The 25,091-nt window shown below is 37.6% G+C and overlaps 1 protein-coding gene across 1 annotated transcript in view; it reads left to right on the forward strand.

Moving 5' to 3' along the window:
* Positions 1-25,091, forward strand: part of kiaa1109 (KIAA1109 ortholog) — a 255,509-nt gene that overhangs the window by 182,785 nt on the left and 47,633 nt on the right. The window contains exons 64-78 of the mRNA XM_061925065.1: positions 1,963-2,084; positions 3,375-3,498; positions 3,612-3,724; positions 6,751-6,841; positions 11,652-11,920; positions 13,022-13,237; positions 13,971-14,151; positions 14,245-14,425; positions 14,678-14,839; positions 14,943-15,082; positions 15,246-15,432; positions 21,518-21,718; positions 21,834-22,010; positions 22,960-23,097; positions 24,836-25,078. Of these exons, the coding sequence (XP_061781049.1) occupies positions 1,963-2,084; positions 3,375-3,498; positions 3,612-3,724; positions 6,751-6,841; positions 11,652-11,920; positions 13,022-13,237; positions 13,971-14,151; positions 14,245-14,425; positions 14,678-14,839; positions 14,943-15,082; positions 15,246-15,432; positions 21,518-21,718; positions 21,834-22,010; positions 22,960-23,097; positions 24,836-25,078 (2,545 nt within the window). The remainder of the gene's footprint in view (positions 1-1,962; positions 2,085-3,374; positions 3,499-3,611; positions 3,725-6,750; positions 6,842-11,651; positions 11,921-13,021; positions 13,238-13,970; positions 14,152-14,244; positions 14,426-14,677; positions 14,840-14,942; positions 15,083-15,245; positions 15,433-21,517; positions 21,719-21,833; positions 22,011-22,959; positions 23,098-24,835; positions 25,079-25,091) is intronic.

Genomic DNA, 25,091 nt, shown 5'->3' on the forward strand with positions numbered 1-25,091 from the left:
AAACAGAGGCAACATTTTTGTGAACACTTTTTTTGAGAACTGAATCCTAGGAAAAGTGGGACATACAAGAACTGCAGTACTGTTAGAGCAGAGCTAATCAATTGGCAACGAGTGGGCTAAATCCAAGTTCAGTTCAGTTACAAAACTTGGAAAATAAATTTTTGAAGTAGATTTCTAAAACCACTAAAACTCTGTCAGATAGATGATTATTGACACATTTTTTAACAGTAGGTCCATTAAAAAAGCAGAGCGCTCCTGTTGTAAAGAGAGAGCTATGTTTTTCCTTTTTAAGGAAAGTCTGACAAAATAAATTAAATACAATAATAACAAAACTCAGATATCCACTGCAGAGGATGCTGGTTCTCAGGAAAATACAGAATGAGAATAACAGTGAAGGGAAAAGTCCAACCCCCACGGTCCTTAGCTTTCTGGAAATGTTGCCCTCTAAACAATTTAGTTAAATAACCATATACTATGCTATAGTCATGTGTTTTGCTTTTTGCATGTAAGGAAACTTTGTTTAAAATATTTGTCTCATTTACTTTAAGACAATTTAACCATCTCATTAATACATACACAATGAAATTAATTATGATATTTGATCCCCTGCTGATTTTTGTTTTAGCTTCTTCTTTTTTACTGAGAGCGTTCAAATATCAACGAAGCCCTGGAAAAAAACCCATAAATAATGGTTTTAAATTAATTTTCATTTAATTGACTGAAATATGAATTTGATCTCTAAGCAAATCATGACATAGAAACCTATCTACAGATGTTTCTTGTAGTTTGGTTTGCCTCTCAGGGATTTTTGTCTGCTCCTCTTTACAGATACTTGACTGTGGTGCTCTTGAGGATCATTGCACAAATAGTGGTCTCTTTCTCACCAAACATATTTCTGATCGTCTTGTAGCCCATTCCATTTTGCTTGTCGGCTGGTAGGGGAGCAAATTATTATTACCTTCAATCAAATACAAATTAATTTATAAAATGTGCACCGTCAAGCTTGCTTAATTTATCTAATTACTTTAACTAGATGTATGATTTAGGCATATCCTCCAGGTACAGTTCTTGAATATGGCTTCACATTTTCCCCATTTTCAAAACCAAACTGTTATTTTAATGTATCATCTAAACTATAGATAATGTAGAAAACCAACCACCTTTAATCTGAAAAAGTACATCAGGACTCAAGGTTACATCTAGAAGACTGGAATCATCGGGTTGTCCTCCTGTCCATTCATTTGTCCATGCCGTGTCCCTGCAGAGTCCAGAGAGCCAGTACAGCCCACGGCTGACATTAAAGAAACGTCTGGTAAACCACATCCTGGGCCTCAGTCCCAGACCTCAGAGCGTATCCGTCCCAGCCGACTACTTAAACTGTACCGGTCCCCGCCTTCGTGCGGGAAGTGATCGGGCAGAAAGACCTCTCTCCTGGGCCTGTGTATGTAGCAAGCCAAAGTGTTTAACTCTTTTCTGGGATGATAACATCACTTCTAAGATGGCACATTTTTCTGTCTGAGGGTTGTGGAATGCAAAATTCTAAGCATTGCTACACCTAAGTAGATATATATATATATATATATATATATATATATATATATATATATATATATATATATATATATATAAATAGTCATAATTCAAAATAGTATTGCTTAGTAATTGCTCTCACTGACCCTCTCATGAAAATGTACTGAAATTTGTAATCATGAATGACATAAATCAGTGTTGCACAATTGTATGAAAGATCTCAAATCGTCTTTCCCTCTACTTTGTTGGTGATGGTGGTGTTGGTGTCCCTTGTTTTGTTAATTATTATACGGTTGGTTGTATTTGATTGAATTCTAATACGACAAATAACACATTCATCAAGCATTGGGATGTTCACAGCATCTTACGGACATGTTTTCAAGCTGAGGTTTAATTTTTTACCATTGCCGTAACGTTTATTTGTCCCAACAGGAGACAATTGATCCCAGAAGGCAGATGGTGATGGGGATCGATGCTCGTAGCAGGAAGTTTACCAAAAGGGTAGTGGACATCAGAGAGCTAAACGAACAGGCCAAGGTCATCGATGATCTCAAGTAAAAGTCCTGCTTTACAATTGTTCAGTTTATTCTGATGTTAACGTCGATACATGTTTTCTTTGATTAGAAATGTATCCAAACGTGTTTGGTGATCATCCCTGTCATTCATTTTGACAGGGCTATCAATCGATTAGACTTATTAATTCAACTAATGGCAACAAGCTTACTGTAATGGGAGAGAGAGGTGTAGATAGTGATGTGACGGTGACATGATAATGTAATTTGAATAAGTAGGGGGAAAACGATTGCAGTTTACGCATTACACACCAATAACTACAGTATTATCACACCAAAATCAACTCACCAAAATGTAGAACCAGTGGGACACCTGTCCTTGTTACCCTGCAATTTGTTTTGCTAGCTTACTGTAATCGTGCACAATAATGGAGGTGGCTCAATCAAGTGCAATAATGTGGTGAACAGGAGGAGATGGGGATTTTTTTCAAAATAAAATGGATATAACACATCTCTCCGCAGCCTGATATTGGTGGTTGGAGAATAGTTTTTAAAGATTTAAAATAATATTGTACGTTCAGAATGATCTCTGCAGTACCTGCTCAGTAGGCTCTGCATTAAAATATCCTGAAAATTTGGCAGAAAATTGAAAGTGTGTACACAATTGTGGTGATGCAAGATTTGCATTACAAATATCTTTGCTAGTTGATTCTCCATGTATTGATTTGGCCAACTGAAGTTACATACAAGATGTTACTTGCACAATAACACAATCAGCACTTCTAGCAGGTTGCTCAGTCTGTATCTTTTGAGATGAATTAAAACCAAACTATCCGCCTGAGCTGGATCTTTGCCGCTGTATGTGAAAAATTAATGACAAGCGTAACACTGACTGTACCACATTTTTTCCTAATATCATTGTCATGGTGGTATTATTAGTTTAGCACCAAAATGAACCAAATGCAACTTTTTATAAATGATATCCACCACTTTGCACAAAAAAAAATAAAACCAGTGTACACCCCACATGACTTGACGTACCGTGGCCGTGGCCGGACTCTGCTCTCTCGCAGTTGTTGCATTTTTCTTTGTTTCATACATTGAACAAAGAGAGCACAGTGTACCAAATCAAATTCCTTGTGTGTCAAACATACTTGGGCCATAAAGCTGATTCTGATTAACATTGTCACCTCATATTTTAATCATGCACACACACTACATAGTGTACCTGTCACCATTAAATACAGTCTTAAAGTGCTTGCGTGAAGTCAAACCACAAGACCGTAGAGTTGTGAAGATGTCCTTATAAAAGTCTCTGTGAAAACTCTTTAGGAAACTGGGGGCAAGTGAGGGCACTATCAACCAGGAGATTCAGCGTTATCAGCAACTAGAGTCGGTGGCTGTCAACGACATCAGGAGAGATGTCAGAAAAAAGCTGCGTCGCTCCAGCATGAGGGTAAATTTTCCTCTCTATGCTTTTATCACAGTCCTTACTCCAGAATAACATTAGTGTGTGTTTCATTCATACATGCATATATTTCTTTTGTTTTTGTCCCCCCTCTCCGCAAGGCGGCCTCACTAAAGGATAAGTGGGGTCTTGGCTACAAACCAAGCTACAACCGCTCTAAAAGCATCTCGGCAGCAGCAGGCCGACCACCTTTAAAAAGAATGGACAGACAGAGGTAATGTCTAGCATTAGAACGCACTCAAGTCAATCAAATTATCGAAATGACTAGAGATGGGCATAACTAATCCAGTATCAAATATTTGATGGTGAAGAGACTTGCATTTTTATATTTTGTATGTGGAAATGTTGAGAAGACATGTCTTTTAGACATGGATTCAAAGTAAAATTCCCTGCTTGGCAGCAACCACTAAAGTGTGCAGTTATTTGAGACCAATGTGTGTTTTAAATATTTGGATATCCTATAGTTTTGCTCAGTTATTCGCACACATCATTTGAAATTGTATTTAAAGTTCATAAACTGTATGTGGGTTGAAATAAACCATCAAAACAAAAATCATTTAAAAGGGAACTGCACCTTTTCGGAATTGTGTCTATCATTTACAATCCTTTTGTGAGACGAGCACGTCTTTTTTTTTTCATTCTAATTTATAATATGTGGCAAGTACAAGGTGGCTAACAAGGAAGGTAACATCCAAAAACCTCCAACAATGTTTTATATACACATATATATCTAATGTAGTAACAAACACATTCAGCTGGGTGTTAAGCAGATCCAGCAAGTAGCACTATTGCTAAGTGCTAAACAAGAAATACAAACTACGAACATAGTAAAACAATCAAAACAATGTCTGCTTTCACTGGAATGTCGACTGATGTAATGTGCGTATCTTTAGATGATGAATAATCCTCACAGGTAAATAAAAAAAAATTAAAAGGTGGGCACAAACATACATCTCGAAATCTCCGGGTCTAAGTTGAAAGTCAGAGTTGACCAACTTCTTAGTTTATAGCCACAACCTTTCTACTATTGCTTGTATTCCATCACGTGACTTCTTCCCGAAAGTGAAAAACTGAGATGATCAACCAAGCCAAGCTTTCTGTTGTGCAGCAAGCAGCGCACAAACTCTTGAGTACAGAAGGGGCCTAGATCTTGCTGTAAAAAGCAGATACGAGCAACAAATCCAACTATGCAATGGAATAGATCCCTATACTTTATCAAACAAGGATTTGTCAAGTGATATATAGAATTATCCGTCGGTGGAGTTCCCAGACACATCGAACTATCTTGCGCTCCAGATGTCGTTTTACACTACAAAACAGATGAAAAATAAGAAAAGCATGGAGGCCTACAACTTATTTGTGTGTGGCTGGGTCAGAAGTTGATATCAAGACTTTCCCGGATAAATCATGTATCTTTTTTGCTCGGGAAAGGTTGCATTTCATGGTTTAACTTTGCCTCTTGTGAGGACACTCCTATGTAAACAAACAGCGACTACTAGCACCCGACAACTGACACCCATGACTGCATTTTCAAACTAACAGTTACTTAATCATCACCATATTTGATTTTTGTCCTGTTGTCGTATGAACACTGACACATTTGTGTACAAAATAAACAAGAGGGGAGACGTAAAAGTACCTTTCCTAACAAAGTTTCATTCACCCTGACTTTCTGGTTTCTGTTTGTTAAGAATAAGATACAAACAATATCAAGATAACACTTCAATGGGAAATATTAAACCAGTAAAGTATATTAAAATATATATTAAACAAACCTGTCACTGCAAACTTGTGCTTTCCTCGGGGGGCGGCGTAGCTCGGTTGGCAGAGCAGCCAGGCCAGCAGCTTGAGTGTTCCAGGTTCGATCCCTGCTTCTGCCATCCTAATCACTGCCGTTGTGTCCTTAGGCAAGACACTTTACCCACCTGCTCCCAGTGCCACCCACACTGGTTTAAATGTAGCCTAAAGATGCAGGTAATGGGTTTCACTATGTAAACCGTGTTGAGTCTATAGAGAAATGCGCTATATAAATATAATTCACTTTACTTTACTCTGCTCCCTTGGATTGGAGTGCTATGTTGGAGATCCACTTGTGTCGTTGTTGTTTTCTAAAATGTTGCACTCTTACGCCCTTCTTGATTTCCTTTCAAGGAACTCTGAAGAAAGGTTTATCCTTTTTGCAATTTGAACGGTCCGTACAGCCGAAAAACAATGCAAGCATAGGGCATTTTTTTTGGAGGAAGGCTAAATAGTGCCGAGTACCCATTGAAAACAGACGCTGCTTGCCACCACGCATGTTTAATGAGCTGGTCAAAAGCTGGACATGTCATTTACCGTATTTTTCGGAGTATAAGTCGCACTTGCCGAAAATGCATAATAAAGAAGGAAAAAAACATATATACGTCGCACTGGAGCCCGGCCAAACTATGAAAAAAACTGCGACTTATAGTCCAAAAAATACGGTAAATCCATGAAATACTAGTCAGAGGCGTGATTTATAAACTAGAATTAAGTTTTACCACCTCAGAGGTGATGCAGCAACTCACCGGCTCAGAATGTCAATAGCTACATCAGCTCGTTGCCTTTCTGTGATCACTGCGCCGCTTAAAAGTAGTAATTGTGTTAGAGCTTTTAATAACAATATCGCTAATAGTTTGTTAATATGCAAGTCATGACATGTAAATGGAGTACTGTTGTCAGTTTTTGGATGTTTTTTACAGGGATTTATGGGCACAATGGATGACTCCCATTAGCTGCATATTTAGCCATGAACTCGAATGCTTAAAAAAAGAAAAAAACATCTGTGCTCTTGTCTTACATGGGGATTATGAATGATAGGCAAAACATTTTAAAAAATGATGTTCCTCTTCAAATTGCTCAACTCATCTAATGTTGTAAAGGGTCACTACTATATTTTTATTAGTCGTTTATTAAAAGTGTGTAAATGTTGATGTTTGTGTGCTTTAAAATGTAAAGAGGTTATTATAATTATCCATCAAGAAAATGTTTTTGTACAGTATATGTAATATTTTTGTTGCATTATATGTTCGACATTCACAGTAATTATTTGGACTAACTTGACTTGTTTGTTGACAGTCAGGTTACAGTAATGTGTAGAATGACTGCAAAGAACATGTTATTTAATGAAGCATGCACATCATGTTAAATATACTTTATATACTGTACCAATGTTGTGGAATATTTGATGATCATTATTTTTATGCCACCTGTGGCTTCCAGTTCAAAAATAGGAGATGTGGATGACTTCCCTGATGTGCGTGTGGATGCATCCTCTCCCGGACCCAGAGTCACTTTCAACATCCAAGATACGGTAACATTAACAGTGCCCTTAAAGACACACCAAATATACATTCTTGATACATTCATAGTTAAGTCATGTCAAGATTTGGCTGTGTGTTGTAGATTTAGTTTAGTCATTGCGATAATGAAGAGAGCTCTTTTTCCTTTTTCTGCCCCCCAAAGAAAAGTGTCTTATTGTGTATAAAGTGCATTAAATGTAGTGTTACCAATAAGCTACATATGTAAGATTTAAGCAGTACTCAATTACAGTAATTTGACAGATTTCAGTAGAGCTTTCCCATGACACATTTTATCCTCCGTCTCCATGTTTCAGTGGCAGTACCACACACAATTACTCAGTTACTATTATAATACCTGTCTATAATGTCCTCATACAATCATTCCAAAGCTTTGAAACTTCAGTGAGAAAATACTATTTTAAGAGGAGGTTTTCTTTTTTTTTTATAAATTATGAAAGTGCCGTTTTTTTTATTACTCTTCTTTTCAATTAACATTGATAATCAGGCATTGGAGTCCGCAATCACCCCTGTCAGTCCAGGAGATGTGTTCAAGGTACCGGTATATGCTAAAAATCACACTTTTACTAATAATGCTCCTTAAGCTTCACCAAATAATACATTGCTTTTGTGTCCTTCTTTTTTCTGTGATTATCCTGTTGATTCTGCTAGGATTTTTAAAATCCAAATAGGATGATGTAATACTGGCTTTAGCAAACAATGCATTTAAGAAACAGTGACACGAGTGCTGATTTTGCAAGTGTACCCCATTACAAAGATGTGACCAAACCATCATTTTCATGATAGGTGTATACATTTAAAAAAAATTAATATAATAAATAATTTGCATTCGATTGAATGACATAAGCACAGTTGTACCTTAACTTGCGAGTATTTTGGGATGCAAGCAGTTTAGCTGCTTTTTGTTATACTTAAAATAGCGAGCATAATTAAAATTTTGAGCCTCCACGCCGCTAGATGGCATAGCTAATGCCGCAGTGAATGCCGTAAGAACCACCCAAAAACATCCGATCTTACTTGCTCCCATTATTATAACTAGAGATCGAAATAACTTTATTTTCTAACTATTGAATACCAAACATTTAGCAGCGGTCCAGCTTCCACAGCCTTGCAACCGACATCCTCCTCCTCCTGAGGTTTGCTCTTCCACTCACGGTTCGGCTTTCTGCGCACGCCTGCAACAGCTTTGGCTGTCCCGGGCGTTTGTCCCTCCACCCCTTTACTAACTGGCGCTGTACTGTCCGGTCCTACTGCTGCCCATCCTCGTGTGATAATAACCCTCACAGCACATTGCCTTAAAAGCGTCCTCTTATCTCCCTCAGTTTATTGAACAACTTAATGTGTGTGTGTGCGTACATGTTGTCATTACTAAATGTTTTACCTTGTTTGGTTAACTTTATTAACTTTGTGCTGTCATATGCTAATAATACTTGATGTACAATTTTGATAAGTCAATTGAAAATGTATTACGTTTTGCTGGAGATCCTCTTCCAACATGCAACCATGCTTTTGTTTGCTGCACGAGATATAGTGTTTTTTCCCCCTTCTTCGTCTGTTTGGATTGTTTTCTTCATTTGGGCCCACCTGTAGTATCGTGATCCAATTGAAAAAAGTATTAACTATTCATGTCTTTGAAAAGGGGTAAACTAAAAATCAGTAATGTAACTTGTTTGTTAATGTTAGTTTGATTCATTCTTGCAGCATAGAACCATCTTTGTATTCACGTGATTTATTCATGGACCAAATTATAATTGCTGCTCCACACTCAGTGTGCACTGGGCAGGATATAAATGTGTTATTAAGGGTTATTCTGGTACAATGAAAAAAATTTAAATGGACATTTCAGAGTCCACACGTTGTCATCCTGTCTTGGAACTTTTTAAAGATCCAAATTGCCTTTTCTAAAAAATTAAATTTCTAACAGTATTTATGCATGGTCTACACGCCTTTTTTCATGCCCAAATATTCATGCAAAAAACTAATATTTTTTATTTATAGGGAACAGATATGTGTCTCATCATAGTACCGGTATATTGATTTTTGTATTTTTTTATTTTATTAATCCCTGACAGTTTGTAGGTTTCAGCTCTCTTTGAACCAGTTTTTTGCTTCAAAAGGGAACTGCACTTTTTTGCGAGACATGACGACAGATGTATTTTTTTTTTTTAATGCATTCTAACTTGTAAATAAAAGTCAGCTTAGCGGAGCCAATGGGAGGCCCTCTAGTCCGCCCCAAAAAAACAATAAATAGCCATCCAGAAACCGCCAGCAATACTAATTTACATTTTGTGCCTTGAATATATTGTGGTGAAAGTATTAGTGATACTGTTATTATAAGTGCTAACGCAGACAAACCATTATAGCAGCGCTTTGATCACAAGCTTGTGTGCCTATAACGACATCATCGAGTGGTAAGCTGCTTCCTCCCTATCTTACTTGTGGAAGTTTATTGTAGATCATACATCATGCCTCTCACCTGGATAGTAGAAGAATTAGGTTGGTACACTTTGACAGCCAATTTAGATCCGGTAATGGCGAGAACGATATAAATAGACGCTTGGTTACACCCACCTTTTCTTTGCGAAGAATATGAGTCATTCTTCATCTAACGGGACTATAACAAGATTCTATCAATTCTAATGACAGCAGACATTGTATAGTAAGTGATGTTTTATCATGTTTGTTGGCTCTCATGAAGTCTGCAGTAAGTAATAATCAGTGATGTTTTTTTTTTAAGTGAAGGTTGTGATGCATTTTTTAAATGAATGCTTAAAATGAGCAAAATACGAAAATATTACATGTTATTATAAATGTGCTTGTACTACATTACATATACTTACGGCATGTATATAAAAACTCAATTGCGAAGAATATGAGTCATTCTTCATCTAACGGGACTATAACAAGATTCTATCAATTCTAATGACAGCAGACATTGTATAGTAAGTGATGTTTTATCATGTTTGTTGGCTCTCATGAAGTCTGCAGTAAGTAATAATCAGTGATGTATTTTTTTTAAGTGAAGGTTGTGATGCATTTTTTAAATTAATGCTTAAAATGAGCAAAATACGTAAATATTACATGTTATTATAAATGTGCTTTTATTACATTACATATATACTTACGGCATGTATATAAAAACTCAATGGAGGTGTTTGCATGGTTTTAGGGCTTTTATAGGCAGAATAGAGCAACCCCCATACCTCCATTGTAAGCAGACTTTTGATCGCATTGATTTACTATTTAGAATGCATAAAAGAAAAAAAACGTGTTCTTGTCTTACATAAAAATTGTGAATGATAGGCAACATTCCCAAAAAAGTACAGTTTCCCTTTCGGGCAATTTAGTTGCTCAGAAAAGACAATAGTATATGTTCACACATTTATCTCAGTTTGTTTTTGTTTAAAAAAAAAAAAGATAAAATAAACATTGCCAGTTGATATAACACTCAAAGTCTGTAATATTGCAACAATTATGTTTGGTGGTGCGGTAACGCTTTTAAATCACAGGTTTGCCATTGTTTGGAACTATGCTTGTTTCCATGTTATGCATTTTCTCTGGTTGGGGTGTCACTGTCATGCCATCCTCATCTCCTTCACTATCTCTGCAATGCATGATCTCTGAGAACCCTTGCAAGATGGTAGTATTCTGTTTTATCAATTGAATTACATTATAATTGCCAAATAACAGAACACCATCTCCCTCCTTAAAATTCCTTGTAGGGTTGGGTATCATTTGTAATGTTTTATCAATAAACGTTTTCTGTTATTAATAAAGAGAGAACAAAAATACCTTGCAATCATCACACCCATCAACTGTCTTTTTTTAATCTAAATTGAATTAATCAAACATACCCTGGGCTGTCCCAGTAAACAAAATGGCAACTAAATAAGAAGGATTATTTTATGATTAACTAAAAACCAGTAATGCACTTTAGTTACCTCTACTCTCGCTAATAAAACAGATGAGTGATTCACACTAACGTCAACAGTGTTTATGGCTCCCTAGTGCTTCGACAAAGGCTGAAATTTTCAGCAGGTACGAGTCATCTTTTACTTAAAAAAAAAACAACGATTTGCTGCACACAAGAGTCTTTTACATACATTTAAAAAAGATATTATGAACGCAATTAATCTAATAATCGCGGATGGTTACCCGAAAGGCAGTGGCAGGTGTGCTCGGTGGCGAATTCCGCTTTAAAATACACACAGACGGGACTATAGATAAAAACAAGATAATTTGCATAAATTGCAGCAACAAATTATCTTATCATTGAAGCAGAGTAAGTTTAAAATACCATATAAAAGACAAATATGTTGCCGCTAGCAAGAACACTGCTAGTTCTTAATGCTACTGTACATCAATAAGAAGCAGTGGACAAACAAGGCTGGTGGAGTATACCTGCGGCAATGTTGTCAACTAAAGTACCACACATAAGCTTTTGTAGCAGGTGTGATTAACCGTAATTAATCTAAATTCACTAGTGAGATTAATCTGATTTAAATTAAAATAAACAATTGTTTGCAGTTCCATAAATCAAATTTCTATTGCTATTTTATTCCCACATGTTGGAGTGCAACACATTCATTCATTCATTCAAGTGCAACAACATCATCTAAAATAAACTAATTAATGATGGGCGTTTTTTAGTTAATTTAATAAGATTGTGCTTTAATAAGCACAATCGAAATTGTATTTATGAATGCATTACTCTTGGATACCCAACCCTTAATCCACATAGAGCTTCCTGTGTTCCAACATATCTGTCCTCAACTGAGTTTGACATTCTGATCTTTTGTAAAGTTTCCTGAAGAGTCAGAGATGGACCTTTTATCAGTCACCATTGACGAGCCATCCCATCCTCATCAACATCACCATCGTCATTCTTCATCTACTCTTGGAGACCAGTGCTCAGTGTTCAGTGCTCCTTGCACCCCTGCTGTCATCTCACCCACAATTCCCTTCCAGCACGATGAGATGCGGCGAGATGACCTGTCCTCGTCTTCCTCTGAAGACTCAGAAAAGGAAGATGACTTTGAACGTGAGAGACCCCTGAGCTATCGAAGACCTTTGTAGGTTTTTTCTTTTACATTTGCAGCAATGTTCATCTTCTGACATTATGATGCTTTGAACTGTGCTCAATCTTTGTCATAACAATTGCCATATTTACCCGAATATAGGAAGACCCTGAATGTGAGATGACCCAAGGCTTGTTTTTAAAAGAAGAAAAAATATGTTAAATACAGACTAGTAGATACAGTACAGGCCAAAAGTTTGGACACATGTTCTCCTCATTCAATGCGTTTTCTTTATTTTCATGACTAATTACACTGTAGATTGTAACTGAAGGCATCAAAACTATGAATGAACACATGTGGATTTATGTTTTTAACAAAAAAAAAAAGGTGAAATAACTGAAAACATGTTTTACATCCTACTTTCTTCAAAATAGCCACCCTTTGCTCTGATTACAAAAAAAAGTGAAATAACTGAAAACATGTTTTACTTCCTAGTTTCTTCAAAATAGCCACCCTTTGCTCTGATTACCTTTTCGTACACTCTTGGCATTCTCTCGATGAGCTGCAAGAGTTAGTCACCTGAAATGGTTTTCACTTCACAGGTGTGCTTGAAGCTCATAGAGAGAATGTCAAGACTGTGCAAAGCAGTAATCAGAGCAAACGGTGGCTATTTTGAAGAAACTAGAATATAAAACATGTTTTCAGTTATTTCACCTTTTACATAACTCCACATGTGTTCATTCATAGTTTTAATGCCTTCAGTGACAATTTACAATGTAAATAGTCATGAAAATGCATTGAATGAGAAGGCGTGTCTAAACTTTTGGCCTGTACTGTATATATGAATAAAAAATAAGAATGATTTAATTAGTAGTTTGTTAACTCTTGCTTTATTGATCACCATTATCATACTATTGGCATCAAAACTCCTCTTAATTCTGCATTTGCATTTCACACTGGTATTTGTGTTATCCGCCCAAAGGCCCAGCACAAAAAAAAAGATAATGGCATAAAGTAACAGCTTATGTGACTTCTACATGCTATGGTGGTGAAAGGGGAGGGATTTTCTTGCATTTGGCTCAATAATGTAATAATTTCTGGTTTAGTGTATTATTCTTGTTTGTATTGAATTGTTTATCTGCTCTTTCCTTATAGCCAAGCTCCTCACAGGAAGCCATCAGGCTTTTCTGCAGTTAGTCAATTGTTCAGCGAGCGTTGGCCAAGTACACCTGCCAGTCGGAGCTTCAGTGGTCCAACAACTGAAAGAAACATCGACTTTGAGCTCGATGTTCGTGTGGAAATAGACAGCGGGAAGTGTGTTCTACATCCCAGTACTCAGCAACCTGAGCATGAGGATGTTTCATTCAAGAGGTGCAGTAAAAAGTATATTTTACAGCCTTGTCTTTGTACACAGGGTTAATAATTTTGCAAACTAACATTTTGATTTTAAACTTTAAACTTTTTTAAGTCTTGAGCGTTAAGGTTCCCACTGCAACACCGTATAATGTTGACAAGTCCATTGGAGTATTGCAATAGGGTTTAGATAATGTTGCGTTTGGACCAGTTGTTCCTCCCAGAATCCAAGTCACAAGTCGCTCCCAAGCTCTTTACGACACTTAAAGCTGAGTAGAAAAACCACCAGAGACAGAATAGGTATTTTGTAATATATTTGCAAAGCTTTGTAAATACATTGAGACCAGTCCAGCATAGAACATTCAATCGCGCCGCCAAGATGGTCTGCTCCCCCTTGAAAAGCCCTCTCCCCTCTTAAGTCTCTCTCCCTCCCACCCTCGCAGTCATGTCCCTCCAGCCCAAAACACATGCCCATTGTCCTCCGCACCTGGACATAAGGCTAGATAAGCGAAAGGAGTATCTCTCTTTCTTACATTCCTCACTCAAGGTTAAGCACACAGTATTTGCAGACAACCAAAAGACCACAATTGGAAGAAAAACACTAGCTGTTTTGTAATATGATTATGAAATAAAAGAAGTAACACTTAAATTCGGATTTATGTAAATATCTGCCTCCGACAATAACCACACAGAATACTGTCTTTTATTTCTTTTGACGTTTGGCTCCTTTGGTCTTTGTGGGGTTTTTCAGGAGCTGTGATCGCAGCCTTAGAAGTCTAGACCAAGAATCTCCCCCCAAGAAGAAAAAATTGCAGCCCACATACACATCCACTACCCATCTCCTAGCTGGAAAGAAATGTCCCTCTTCCCTGCAGACTAAATCCAATGATCTCGAGACCACAGTTTTCTACATTCCAGGAGTGGATGTAAAGGTCAGCTTCTCCATCAGCAATCCAAATTGTGCACTGTTTGTAATAAATGTTTTCGCTTTGAATTATTAATTCTCCTTTGTCCCCCCATTCCAGTTGCACTATAACTCCAAGACCCTTAAGACTGAGTCGCCAAATGCCTCGCGTGGATCCTCTCTCCCGCGCACTCTCTCCAAAGAGTCAAAGCTGTATGGTATGAAAGATAATGGTCTTCCCAATGCTGTCGAAAGCAAGACTAACTCACTCCTACCTCCCCCGCCCCCACCTATGTCATCAGGTATTGATTGTTCCATCATTTTGCATCAATTGCATGTCCTACCGCCACCTGTAGCCACTAATACTTAAGTGCCACGCACTGCACTTGCTGATTCATATCTACATGCGGTTCCACTGCATCGCTTGCATGCAGTCTTTTATTTTTAAACATTAATCCTTTGATCAAATGGGCTCGTGCATACAAAAATAACATGTACCAGTTTTTTTAATTAAACATGAAATGCAACTTTTTAACTCAAATATGTCCTTATAGCCAAAAGTAAGGGCAGTAGTGGGGTGAAAACGGCCAAGTTATATGCCTGGGTGGCCCTCCAGACACTGCCAGAAGAAATGGTCATCAGCCCTTGTCTGCTTGACTTCTTGGAAAAAGCACTAGAAACCATTCCGATCACTCCAGTAGAACGAGGCTATGCAGGTTTGTTTGCGAGAGGGTGATTACATCCTCCTTTGGGTCATGTGGCACATCCCATTACCGTTTTTATCTTTGCGCCTACTTTTTTTTACATTTTATTTTACAGTTGTGGCGTCCCAGGAAGAAGATATGGGACACTTTGATACAGTGGATCCACTGGAAGAATCGACCACGTCGCTGGTTTCTTCTTCTACATCAGCATATTCTTCTTTCCCTGTGGATGTGGTGGTCTATGTTAGAGTTCAGGTATTTAGGATCCATCCATCCATTTTGTACAACACACAAAATCTTTAAACCTTTTTCAATAAATATCCAACTAAATTATTATAATATATTCTAAGCTATTTTGTTGTTTTGATTCTGTCAACCCTTTAATGTTCAGTGTTGATGTCAATGTTTGTGTTTTCAGCCCTCTCAGATTCGCTTTAGCTGCCTGCCAATGTCCAGAGTTGAATGTATGCTAAAACTGCCCTCCTTGGATCTGGTCTTTTCCTCGAACCGCGGTGAATTGGAGACCACAACTGGAGCTCATCCAAATGAGCTCAGCTCACCCACTCCACCAGGGCAGCATATCCCCAAACTTCCGCCGAGTAAAGGTCTGTAGAGTTTTGTTTAATGTAAAGTTAGGGATGGGTACTTTTATAGGTACCAAAAAATGTTGTCGGTACTACGGATTCACGTAAAGTCAATATACCGATCATTATATATATCGCACTAGACACATAATCGATGTCAATAAAAAATGCATTTGATAAAATGTTAAAAAAAAAAAAATGTGTCGGAAGAAACTGGAAGTTGCAAAGCAAGGTTGGTTGCATGAACAAAGGTACTCGCTCTCTGGTAACCTGCAAAAATATATGCATATAATGTATTTTTTTCCTGGTCATTATTTTCAATAGGTCATAAAAAAAATATAAATAGTTATGGATAACGACCGATATAAAACTGTTTTAAGCCATATAGTCCAGCCCTACTTCAGGCTACAGACTCGGCATCTTTTCCAGCACTTGCAGGGCAAATAGGCATATTCACAGCAGACTGCCTCTGAGTGAAATTGCAATTTCAATTTTCTATGCATACACCGCAAGAATGCCTAAAAAGAAAGGCTCCACTTTTCAAAATGCGCTAACTCGATGTTAATTTACATTGCATATGCCATATAAATGCTACCAAATAGCATTAGCAATCTTACGTGGTGATTTCAACACCTCCAAATTGGTAATCAAAACCACAACTAAGATGCACATTACAATCAAACACCTGGTATAAACAGTGTCAGTATCAAACAGTACAACAGCTACAGTATAATCAGAGCAAACGGTGGCTATTTTGAAGAAACTAGAATATAAAACATGTTTTCAGTTATTTCACCTTTTACATAACTCCACATGTGTTCATTCATAGTTTTAATGCCTTCAGTGACAATTTACAATGTAAATAGTCATGAAAATGCATTGAATGAGAAGGCGTGTCTAAGGGGCTCAACAAAAGGCAATACTGGCACCCATCCATCCATTTTCTACAGCTTATTCCCTTCGGGGTCGCGGGGGGTGCTGGGGCATTAAGCTTAATAGCAAAAGCTACTTCCTAGCAAAGGCACACACTGTAGCCTATAAATTACTGCCATCTAATGTCTTGATACTGCAACTGCATTTTTTTCAGATCAGTGTTAAATATAAAAAAATACAAATATTCTATTATTAAATGATTACCATTCATTAACACATGAACAAATGTACCGTTAATTGGTGCTGTATTAATTCAAATGTGAATGTTACCTATCCCTGTTTACAGTACAATTTTCTTATGCCTTGAAACAATAGACATTTGGTATTGTAAACACTGATACAACAGATGTGAAAATCAAGCACAGTGGAATCCGCTTATCTTGACAACCCTTGTGACTGGTCGACTAATGTCACGGACGTCAGTGTAATTTGCATAATCGGCCATGATTCATGTGAATGCAATTTTTATAGATACTGTGAAAAACAAAGTGAGCAAAAACATGAAAGGAAAAACAAAATATGTTTTGAAATATAACTATTTTGACTTTCTCAGAAAGTGTTCAATAACACCTGCAGTTGCCTTTTTGAAGGGGTCGAATACTTGCGAAAAGTACTTTAGTTGACAACGAAATTTCAATATTATCTGTGCTGTAAAATTCAAATTTGAATGACAATAAAAAGGAAGTCTCTCTAACACATTCTTTGGCAGACAAGCTAGGTGCGAATGAGGTGGGTTCAAGCAGAGTTACGGTTCCATCTACCGTACTAAGTTGGAACGTCAAGCTGTAAGGTTTATGAGTATAAGCAACAGGTAGTGTCACAAATAAATTAACGTATGCAGAACTCTGCATTCTTATTCTTCTTTCGTATACCATCAGATGGCCAACTCAGTGGCATGTAGCCACGCCCTCCTCTCTGGTCCTAAGTGAAAAAGGCCGGCTTCTGAGAGTAGGCTGTGTAGGGGGCTTGCGGTGATGATGTGCTTGGCAGTTTGATTGATTGATTGAGACTTTTATTAGTAGGTTGCACAGTGAAGTACATACTCCATACAATTGACCACTAAATGGTAACACCTGAATACGTTTTTCAACTTGTTTAAGTCGGGGTCCAAGTCAGTCTGCTCAGGTTCGCCACACTTGCATGCTGCACTGTCTGAAAGGCCCCACTTCTTCATAGATGACTTAAAGCGTCCAAATCCAGTGCGCAGGCGGTTCAGCAACGTCCATAGAGGACGTGGCAAGTCTTCTCCTTTTGCCCTGCCTCCTGGGTCCTAGATGTATTGTTGAATGTGGGAGGGCTTAGCTGTCTCCCATGAATGCTTCCAGGATGCTGCCAACCAGGCATCTCTGGACAGGTCCTCAGGGATAGACTGTAGCATCTCTTGTGCTGCCTTGTTGTAAGGATGGCAAGACTTCACCCTGCATTGTGGAGCCAGTTTTGTTGTGGCTTTGTGCAGGATGCGCTAGTCGTACTTTCAGGCTTGCTTTGCCAGACAGAGATTCCCGCCAGGATTGGCAGGGGTGGGTTTCAGGCAACCAGTTAATATCTGGAGGGCGCTGTTGTTTACAGTATCAACCTTGTTTGCGTGTGGACTTCTTCTCCAGATGGGGGTGCAGTATTCAGCTCCAGTTAGGACCAAGGCTTGTATTGATATGCGTAGGGTGTGGGGGGAAGCTCCCCAACTCAAACCTGCCAGGCAGCAGATAAGTGAGACCCTTTCTGTTGTCTTGGTCTTTACTTCATCCAGATGTTGCTTGTAGGAGTGTGTCCGGTTTAAGCGCACGCCAAGGTACTAGGGGGCATGGTGGAAATACAGGCAGTTCTTGCTGACATGCACATCCAGTTCACTTCTTGTTTCCTGGTTGCAGATAGAGGTAGAAAGCTGCACACTGCATTGCTTGCTTATTTAGTTTTGACTTCGGCCAGAGACATTATTGACATAGTTTTTCTCCATTTGTGTATATTTTATTTAGATTCTTCTGTTTTCATATTGTATTGTAGCGACAGAAGATGTATGTTTCTGAGCTGGGAATTAGGGGTTGCGTTATAGGAGGCAGTGACTTCCTAGTTGGAGCCAGACCAATAGAGAAGAGGAGTTGCCGAGCCAAGTTGCCTTCATTAAAGTGTGCTTTTATGTAGACGCCAATAAAAGGCTGATGTGTGCACAGTAGTGGTGGGTCAAACTATCGATGGAACACAAGGAGTGATGTGTGTGTCACTTTAAGAAAAAACACATGACTGATGCAGTTGCTGTGTCTTTTGACAGTGAAAGGGCAAATGTGTTTATCAAAAATCACATCTTTTGGCTCACAAGTGACAGCACATACTGACAGAAGGAGTGGCGTGCTGCATTTTACATCAGTTTTGTCGTTATCAACAAATCTTATAGTGCCCTATAATATAACTTTTTATTTGGTTTACAATTTGTCTCAACAATTTGTCTCATTGACAAGAGTTACACATTTCATATTGGTTTCTGCACTGCTTTTCATTTAAATAAAACAATTATATCAACTATTCATTGTATTTGCAGGTCAAATGTATAGACTTTTTTTAATTTAGCAGATGGGGAATTAAATATGTGACTTGTCCAGGGTGTACACCGCCTTCACCCTGAATGCAGCTTAGATAGGCCAGCCACCCCCATGACCCTGATAGGGACAAGCGGTAGAAAATGGATGGATGGAATTAGATATAAGCGTATAAATCAGGATCTTAGCCTTGATTCAATTCAATGTAAACGAACAGCAACAGGTTCTTCTGTCAAGGACTTCATTCAGTAACCATTTAACATTGAATATTGCTTCTACCTGACTGCGCTGAATACAATATAGGCATTGTAAGTTAATATAGCAAGTGTAAAACACTAACCTAACATCAGGCGCCTGTAGATTAACAGCAATATACCATGAGTTCTAATTGTGTGCATTCCAGTTATTATTAACACAGTATGAAATAGGCATGGATGACAGTTGATGACAAAACCACATGACACATTTTCCCCTGAGTGATAATTGAAGTCTTATATTACTAATACAATTATTAACAAATTAATTAATTTATTTATTATTAATATGTTTTGTTTATATTTATTAATTTGTACTGTTTTTACTGTTAATTCCTTGTAATAAATAACACTTCAAAATCTCTAAGGAATGTATGTCCTTTTATAAATTTTTGCTGTGAAATTAATCAAGTCATAATAATCGTGAAACCGTGATTATTAGTCAAACTATAATTGTACAGTCAAATTACATAATCATTGCATCCCTAATTGTGTGCACGTTGTAATGCTGTCTAATTATACAGTAATGGTGGAGTTAATACTACATCACTTGTCAACATAAACGGCAATAGTTACAGAAATTATTGTTTTGAATCTTAAATTGTATGTCGACAAAAGCAATCGACAATGTACAGCAGTGGTCCCCAAACTACGGCCCGCGGGCCGGATCCGGCCCCCCAGCATCCAAAATCCGGCCCGCAGGAATTCCCAAGTAATTTTTTATTTTTTTATTTTTTTTTTTATCTTACCTTTCTAATCCATTTTCTACCGCTTGTTACTCTTGGTGTCTCCTAGCCGCTCAGGCAAACGTGACAATGTTAAATGTTGATGAACATCAATGTTAATTGATGTTAAATGACAGAATGGATTATAAAGACAATATATATATATATATATATATATATATATATATATATATATATATATATATACAGCCTGGCCCCTGGCCACATTTTTTTTAACCCAATGCGGCGCCCGAGTCAAAAAGTTTGGGGACCCCTGCTTTAGATCCACTTCAGATATGTTCGTCGATTTTACATTTTTATTATTTTTTTATGTTTTGTATTAACGCCTTTTTTCTCAAATAAAACTTACGTTTTTTTCAAATGTTTTTAGATTGTTCCCCAAAAATATTTCAAAGTGGAATATTTGATGTGAAATAATTGGAGCTTTAAATATGTCAAAAATTCATAACAACATTGATTTTGATTCATTATTTTTGAGCAATGAGTAAAAAAAATTTAAAAAAATCTCACTGAAATGTTAGGGCAATCCAAAGGGCCTCACTCATAAAAATGTTAAAAATAAGTCAGACATTTTTATTTTATTTTACTTTCAACGCTTAAATCTCTCGATCAACTTCAGATATGTTTGTCGATTTAAAATTTTTATTATTTTTTTATGTTTTGTTTTAACGCCTTTTTTCTCAAATAAAACTTAGTTTTTTAAAAATGTTTTTATATTGTTCCCCAAAAATATTTCAAAGTGGAATATTTGATGTGAAATAATTGGAGCTTTAAATATGTCAATAATTCATAACAACATTGATTAATTATAAATTTTTGAGCAATGAGTTAAAAAATCCAAAGGGCCCCACTCATAAAAGTGTTAAAAATAAGTCAGACATTTTTATTTTATTTTGCTTTCAACGCTTAAATCTCTAGATCAGGGGTCCCCAAATTACGGCCCGCGGGCCGGATCAGGCCCCCCAGCATCCAAAATCCAGCCCACAGGAAGTCCAAAGTAATTTTTTTTTTTTTTATCTTTCCCTTCTAATCCATTTTCTACCGCTTGTTACCCTTGGTGTCTCCTAGCCGCTCAGGCAAATCATACTGTCTAAAAATGAATTTTCCCATCAATAACGTGACAATGTTAAATATTGATGAACATCAATGTTAATTGATGTTAAATGACAAAACGGATTATAAAGACAATGTATATATGTATATACACACATATATATATATATATATATATATATATATATATATATATATATATATATAAATATGTATATATATATATATATATATATATATACACATATATATATATATACACACACAGCCTGGCCCCTGGCCAAATTTTTTTAACCCAATGCGGCCCCCGAGTCAAAAAGTTTGGGGACCCCTGATGTACAGTATGTCGACATAAGTGGACACTCGTGATAAAAACACAGTTAACCGGGACTTGATGAATCGTTCCACATACGTGACTTTCACTGTTGTACGGTATAGCCTCATCGTACGCCATAATCATTCTAAAACTATTCAGTCAGTTCCTTCTGTGTGTTAGATTAATTTCCCTTACTGGCGATAGCAATCAGATAAAAGTAAAACTATCAAATAAAATGTATTTATTTAGGTTTTGCTTTCTTCCTATCGACAGCATCTCCATTACTGGGGAGTCCCCTTGGCAGAAGCCGCCACAACAGCAGCCAGTCAGATCTGACTGGGCCACCATGTAACTCCTCAGGTCTCAGCTTCACTGCCTGCATGTCAGACTTTTCCCTGTATGTATTTCATCCCTATGGTGCTGGAAAGCAAAAATCTGCTGTCACCGGGCTACCGCCAGGCCCAAGCCCATTAGGTAATCAGAGTCTAAACTCATCCTATTTAACATTATTATACATTGCGTCGCTATACTTAAAAAAATAAATGACATATCATGATCTGGTTTTTTTTCCATAACGTTTTTTCTGAAGGTACAGTAGATGAGGAGCCTTCGTCTGTGACAGGAAGGAAAGACTCTCTGAGTATTAACCTGGAGTTTGTTAAAGTCAGTTTGTCTAGGATGAGACGTACAGGAGGCCCCACATTCATAGAAAGCTTCATTCCTGGTAAAGGCGGAAAAATGGACACCACCCTCATCAACATCTCAGGTTCGTTGTCAGATGTGTCTGAGATTGTGGAATTAAAATTTTGTACAAATTACGGGAAAAATATGTAAGAACCTTAACTACTTTTAGGAATGTAATTACTGTATTTTGCATGAAAACACTCCTACAAACATCACATATGGGACGCTTTAGTAAGTTAACAGTTTTAGTTGTACTGTAAAACGTACAAACTTTGCTTGGATTGATGAATGAAGAATCCATACGAATAGAAACTCTATCGACAGCTAGACAACTGAACGGTACTCCGGTTAAAAAAAAAAGCACTGGTGGAAGGACACTGCAGCACCTGTATTGAGCAAATTCGTCCAAAAGATGGTGCAATGCCACAAACAATTTAACACCTTCTCAGCGTATTGCTTTTTTTTTTTTGGTTGTTTTTTGCAACTTTTTTTTATGGCCTCAGCGAAGGAAAATACATAAATTAGCTGCACCGCATTATAAGCCTCAGAGTTCAAAGTGTAGGAAAAAAAGTAGCGGCTTATAGTTCGAAATTTAAGGTACATTGCATAATTTGTCATTTCAGAAATATTTATTACCATCAGTGAAATTTCTTCACAACGATTTTGCCTTTTTATGGCCTCACTTTGGATGAGAAATTTAAAAAATAAATATTGTGCGACTCACGTATAGACTTTCTGTGATTGTTTTTTTTTCATAGGTTTTTCCAAAAATATAGCAGTATACAAGTTGTGATTATGTTTCAATTCTATCACTTGAGTAATATGTAGCCCCTGTAAATATACCATTCATAAAATGACAGCTCACTCCTATACGGTAAATGCCATGATTTTGGCAATATTGAAGTATATTGAATTAAAAATTTTAATAAATATATCTTTTTCCATTTCCCTAAGCAGTGAATCTATACATTCCAGTGTTTGTAATTTGTTTGTGTTGTTCTATTAAATGAACATATTTGATTACTTTTTAGCTGTCTGCGATATTGGTTCGGCTTCCTTCAAATATGACATGAGGAGACTGAGTGAGATCCTGGCCTTTCCCAGAGCCTGGTACCGTCGAAGTATTGCCAGGCGCCTCTTTCTTGGGGACCAGACCATAATCCTACCAGGTGACTTGTTTTCCAATCAAAACTTTTGGTCTGTGTCAAAGTCTTTAAAAATTCAGGCCAGTATGTTATTGGCTCATTTCAGAGGAGTTTGATTTGGGATTGTTTTCAGATAAATACAGCGATACCTCAAATCACGAGGACCTCCAATTACAAGTAATTTGAGATACCGGCTGTCTTTCGGCTTTTTTATGCATAATTTGAGTCACGAGCCCTGCTCTCTAAACCACCAGAACTGTAATATAAGGCTGGAATATACTCTTGCGTCACATAGCGTGCGTCCTCCTTCTGACGGCATTTTGGTTTGTTCATAGCTCCTGCTCTCTCCTAAAACCCTAATTGGCAGTGTTTTCCTGTGTGACCAATCACAACTCTTATTGACCATCTTTCTGAGACTTTCCATTGTGTAGTAGTGGTTGTAAACTTGTTGTAAAGATTGGTGACTGAAGCGACACCCACTTTAATGTTGGAGCTGGGACTAATCCTTTTAAACAATGGTCATTTTTAATGTACACATTTCTTTGAAACCGGAAGTGAATATGTTTGCGAAAGTTGGCTGTGCAACCTCTCAACGAATTGAGGCAATCTTTGTAGTTTGGCAAAAAAGTATTGTAGACATGGTCATATTTGTAAATTCCCTACATTCATTGCTCCTCGATTTGCTCAATTTTCTCAATAATGGAGGTTCTAGCTTCTTTTTTTTGCTTTTGCCGGGCTGAAAACCGCTAAAATTATGTAGTAACAAGCTGACTAATCACAGCTCTGCAATCTGCGTTGCCGCTGACGCAAAGCTAGATTTTTTAGGATATGCAGTTTGCGGGAGGGTCCGCAGAGGGAGAAGCAAGACGGTGTCGCTTATGCAAACTTTGTGAAGTGAGAGTATATTCCCAGCTTTATTACGAAGGAGAAGCGGTCAACTGAATTAGAGAAACAAACCAATAAAATCATGTCCTACCAGTTAGCAGCATACCCGGTGAGTCAGCCCTGCCACAGCGTGATTCCGCATCACACAAACTGTAGCCAGTGTCCACGGCATGCCCCCACAAACATCCAAATTACAAACATTTATCCATGAAAATATTGAGTAGCTACAGATGCTCTGTTTGACAAGTTTCAGTGTGGTCTGTCTGGTCATAACAAAACAAACCTGAGGGTTGAGCATTACCTCAACTCTGACCTTTTCAGTCCATCACTCAAATATGTCCATGTGCATCGTAAACAACAATTTTCTTGTTCCTACAGTATTGTTACACGGCGGAGAAGCAGAATGCAGAAGATACCTACAAAAGTCTGCTCCCCAATGTGAATGCCAAAGAAAAAAAAGTCACATTATTTCATAAAACTACTGTCTTTGTTTGTTGTACATGCTACTGTAATATTTTTCAAACAATATTCCCTAACTCAATATTCTTGTTTTTTTTTTTTAAATGCAGGTTACATGTTAAAATGGTCCTGTGTTTGGAGGGCCAAGCATGGATTAAATTGATTTCAATTAATTTCAATTGGCATGGCTGATTTGGAGTACAACTGTTTTAAGTTAGGAGCTCTGTCTGAAACGCAATGTGCTCGTAAGTTAAAGTACCACTGTAGTTGTAAAATAGAAAATAAAAATCCTGTATGTATTTTAAGGGTTTATCTTATGCGAGGATTTAATAATATCCCTTCTTCCAGTCATCACCGCATTCAACTGCTCAATTTTGCAAGACTTCCTTTACACCTTTTGACCTTTACCTTGCTTCAGCCTCTGGGCCCACCACCCCTGACTCAGCTGAAAACATGACTCAGCATCTGTCCCCCGAGTCCAGCCGCAAAGCTTACTGGAGAACGTGGGATGGGAGTACCGGAACACACCTGCCTCAGTCTCCCAACGTTTTCTCTGAGCACTCCAGCGGAAGCAACATGTCCCCAGGTGGCCTGGGTCACCTCAAATCCCCTGCACCTGGTCGTAGCAGGAGTGTGTCAGATTCTTCTGCACCGAGAAGAGGTGATCTCATATA

The sequence above is a fragment of the Nerophis lumbriciformis genome, linkage group LG29 (assembly GCF_033978685.3).
Source record: "Nerophis lumbriciformis linkage group LG29, RoL_Nlum_v2.1, whole genome shotgun sequence".
Taxonomy (NCBI): domain Eukaryota; kingdom Metazoa; phylum Chordata; class Actinopteri; order Syngnathiformes; family Syngnathidae; genus Nerophis; species Nerophis lumbriciformis.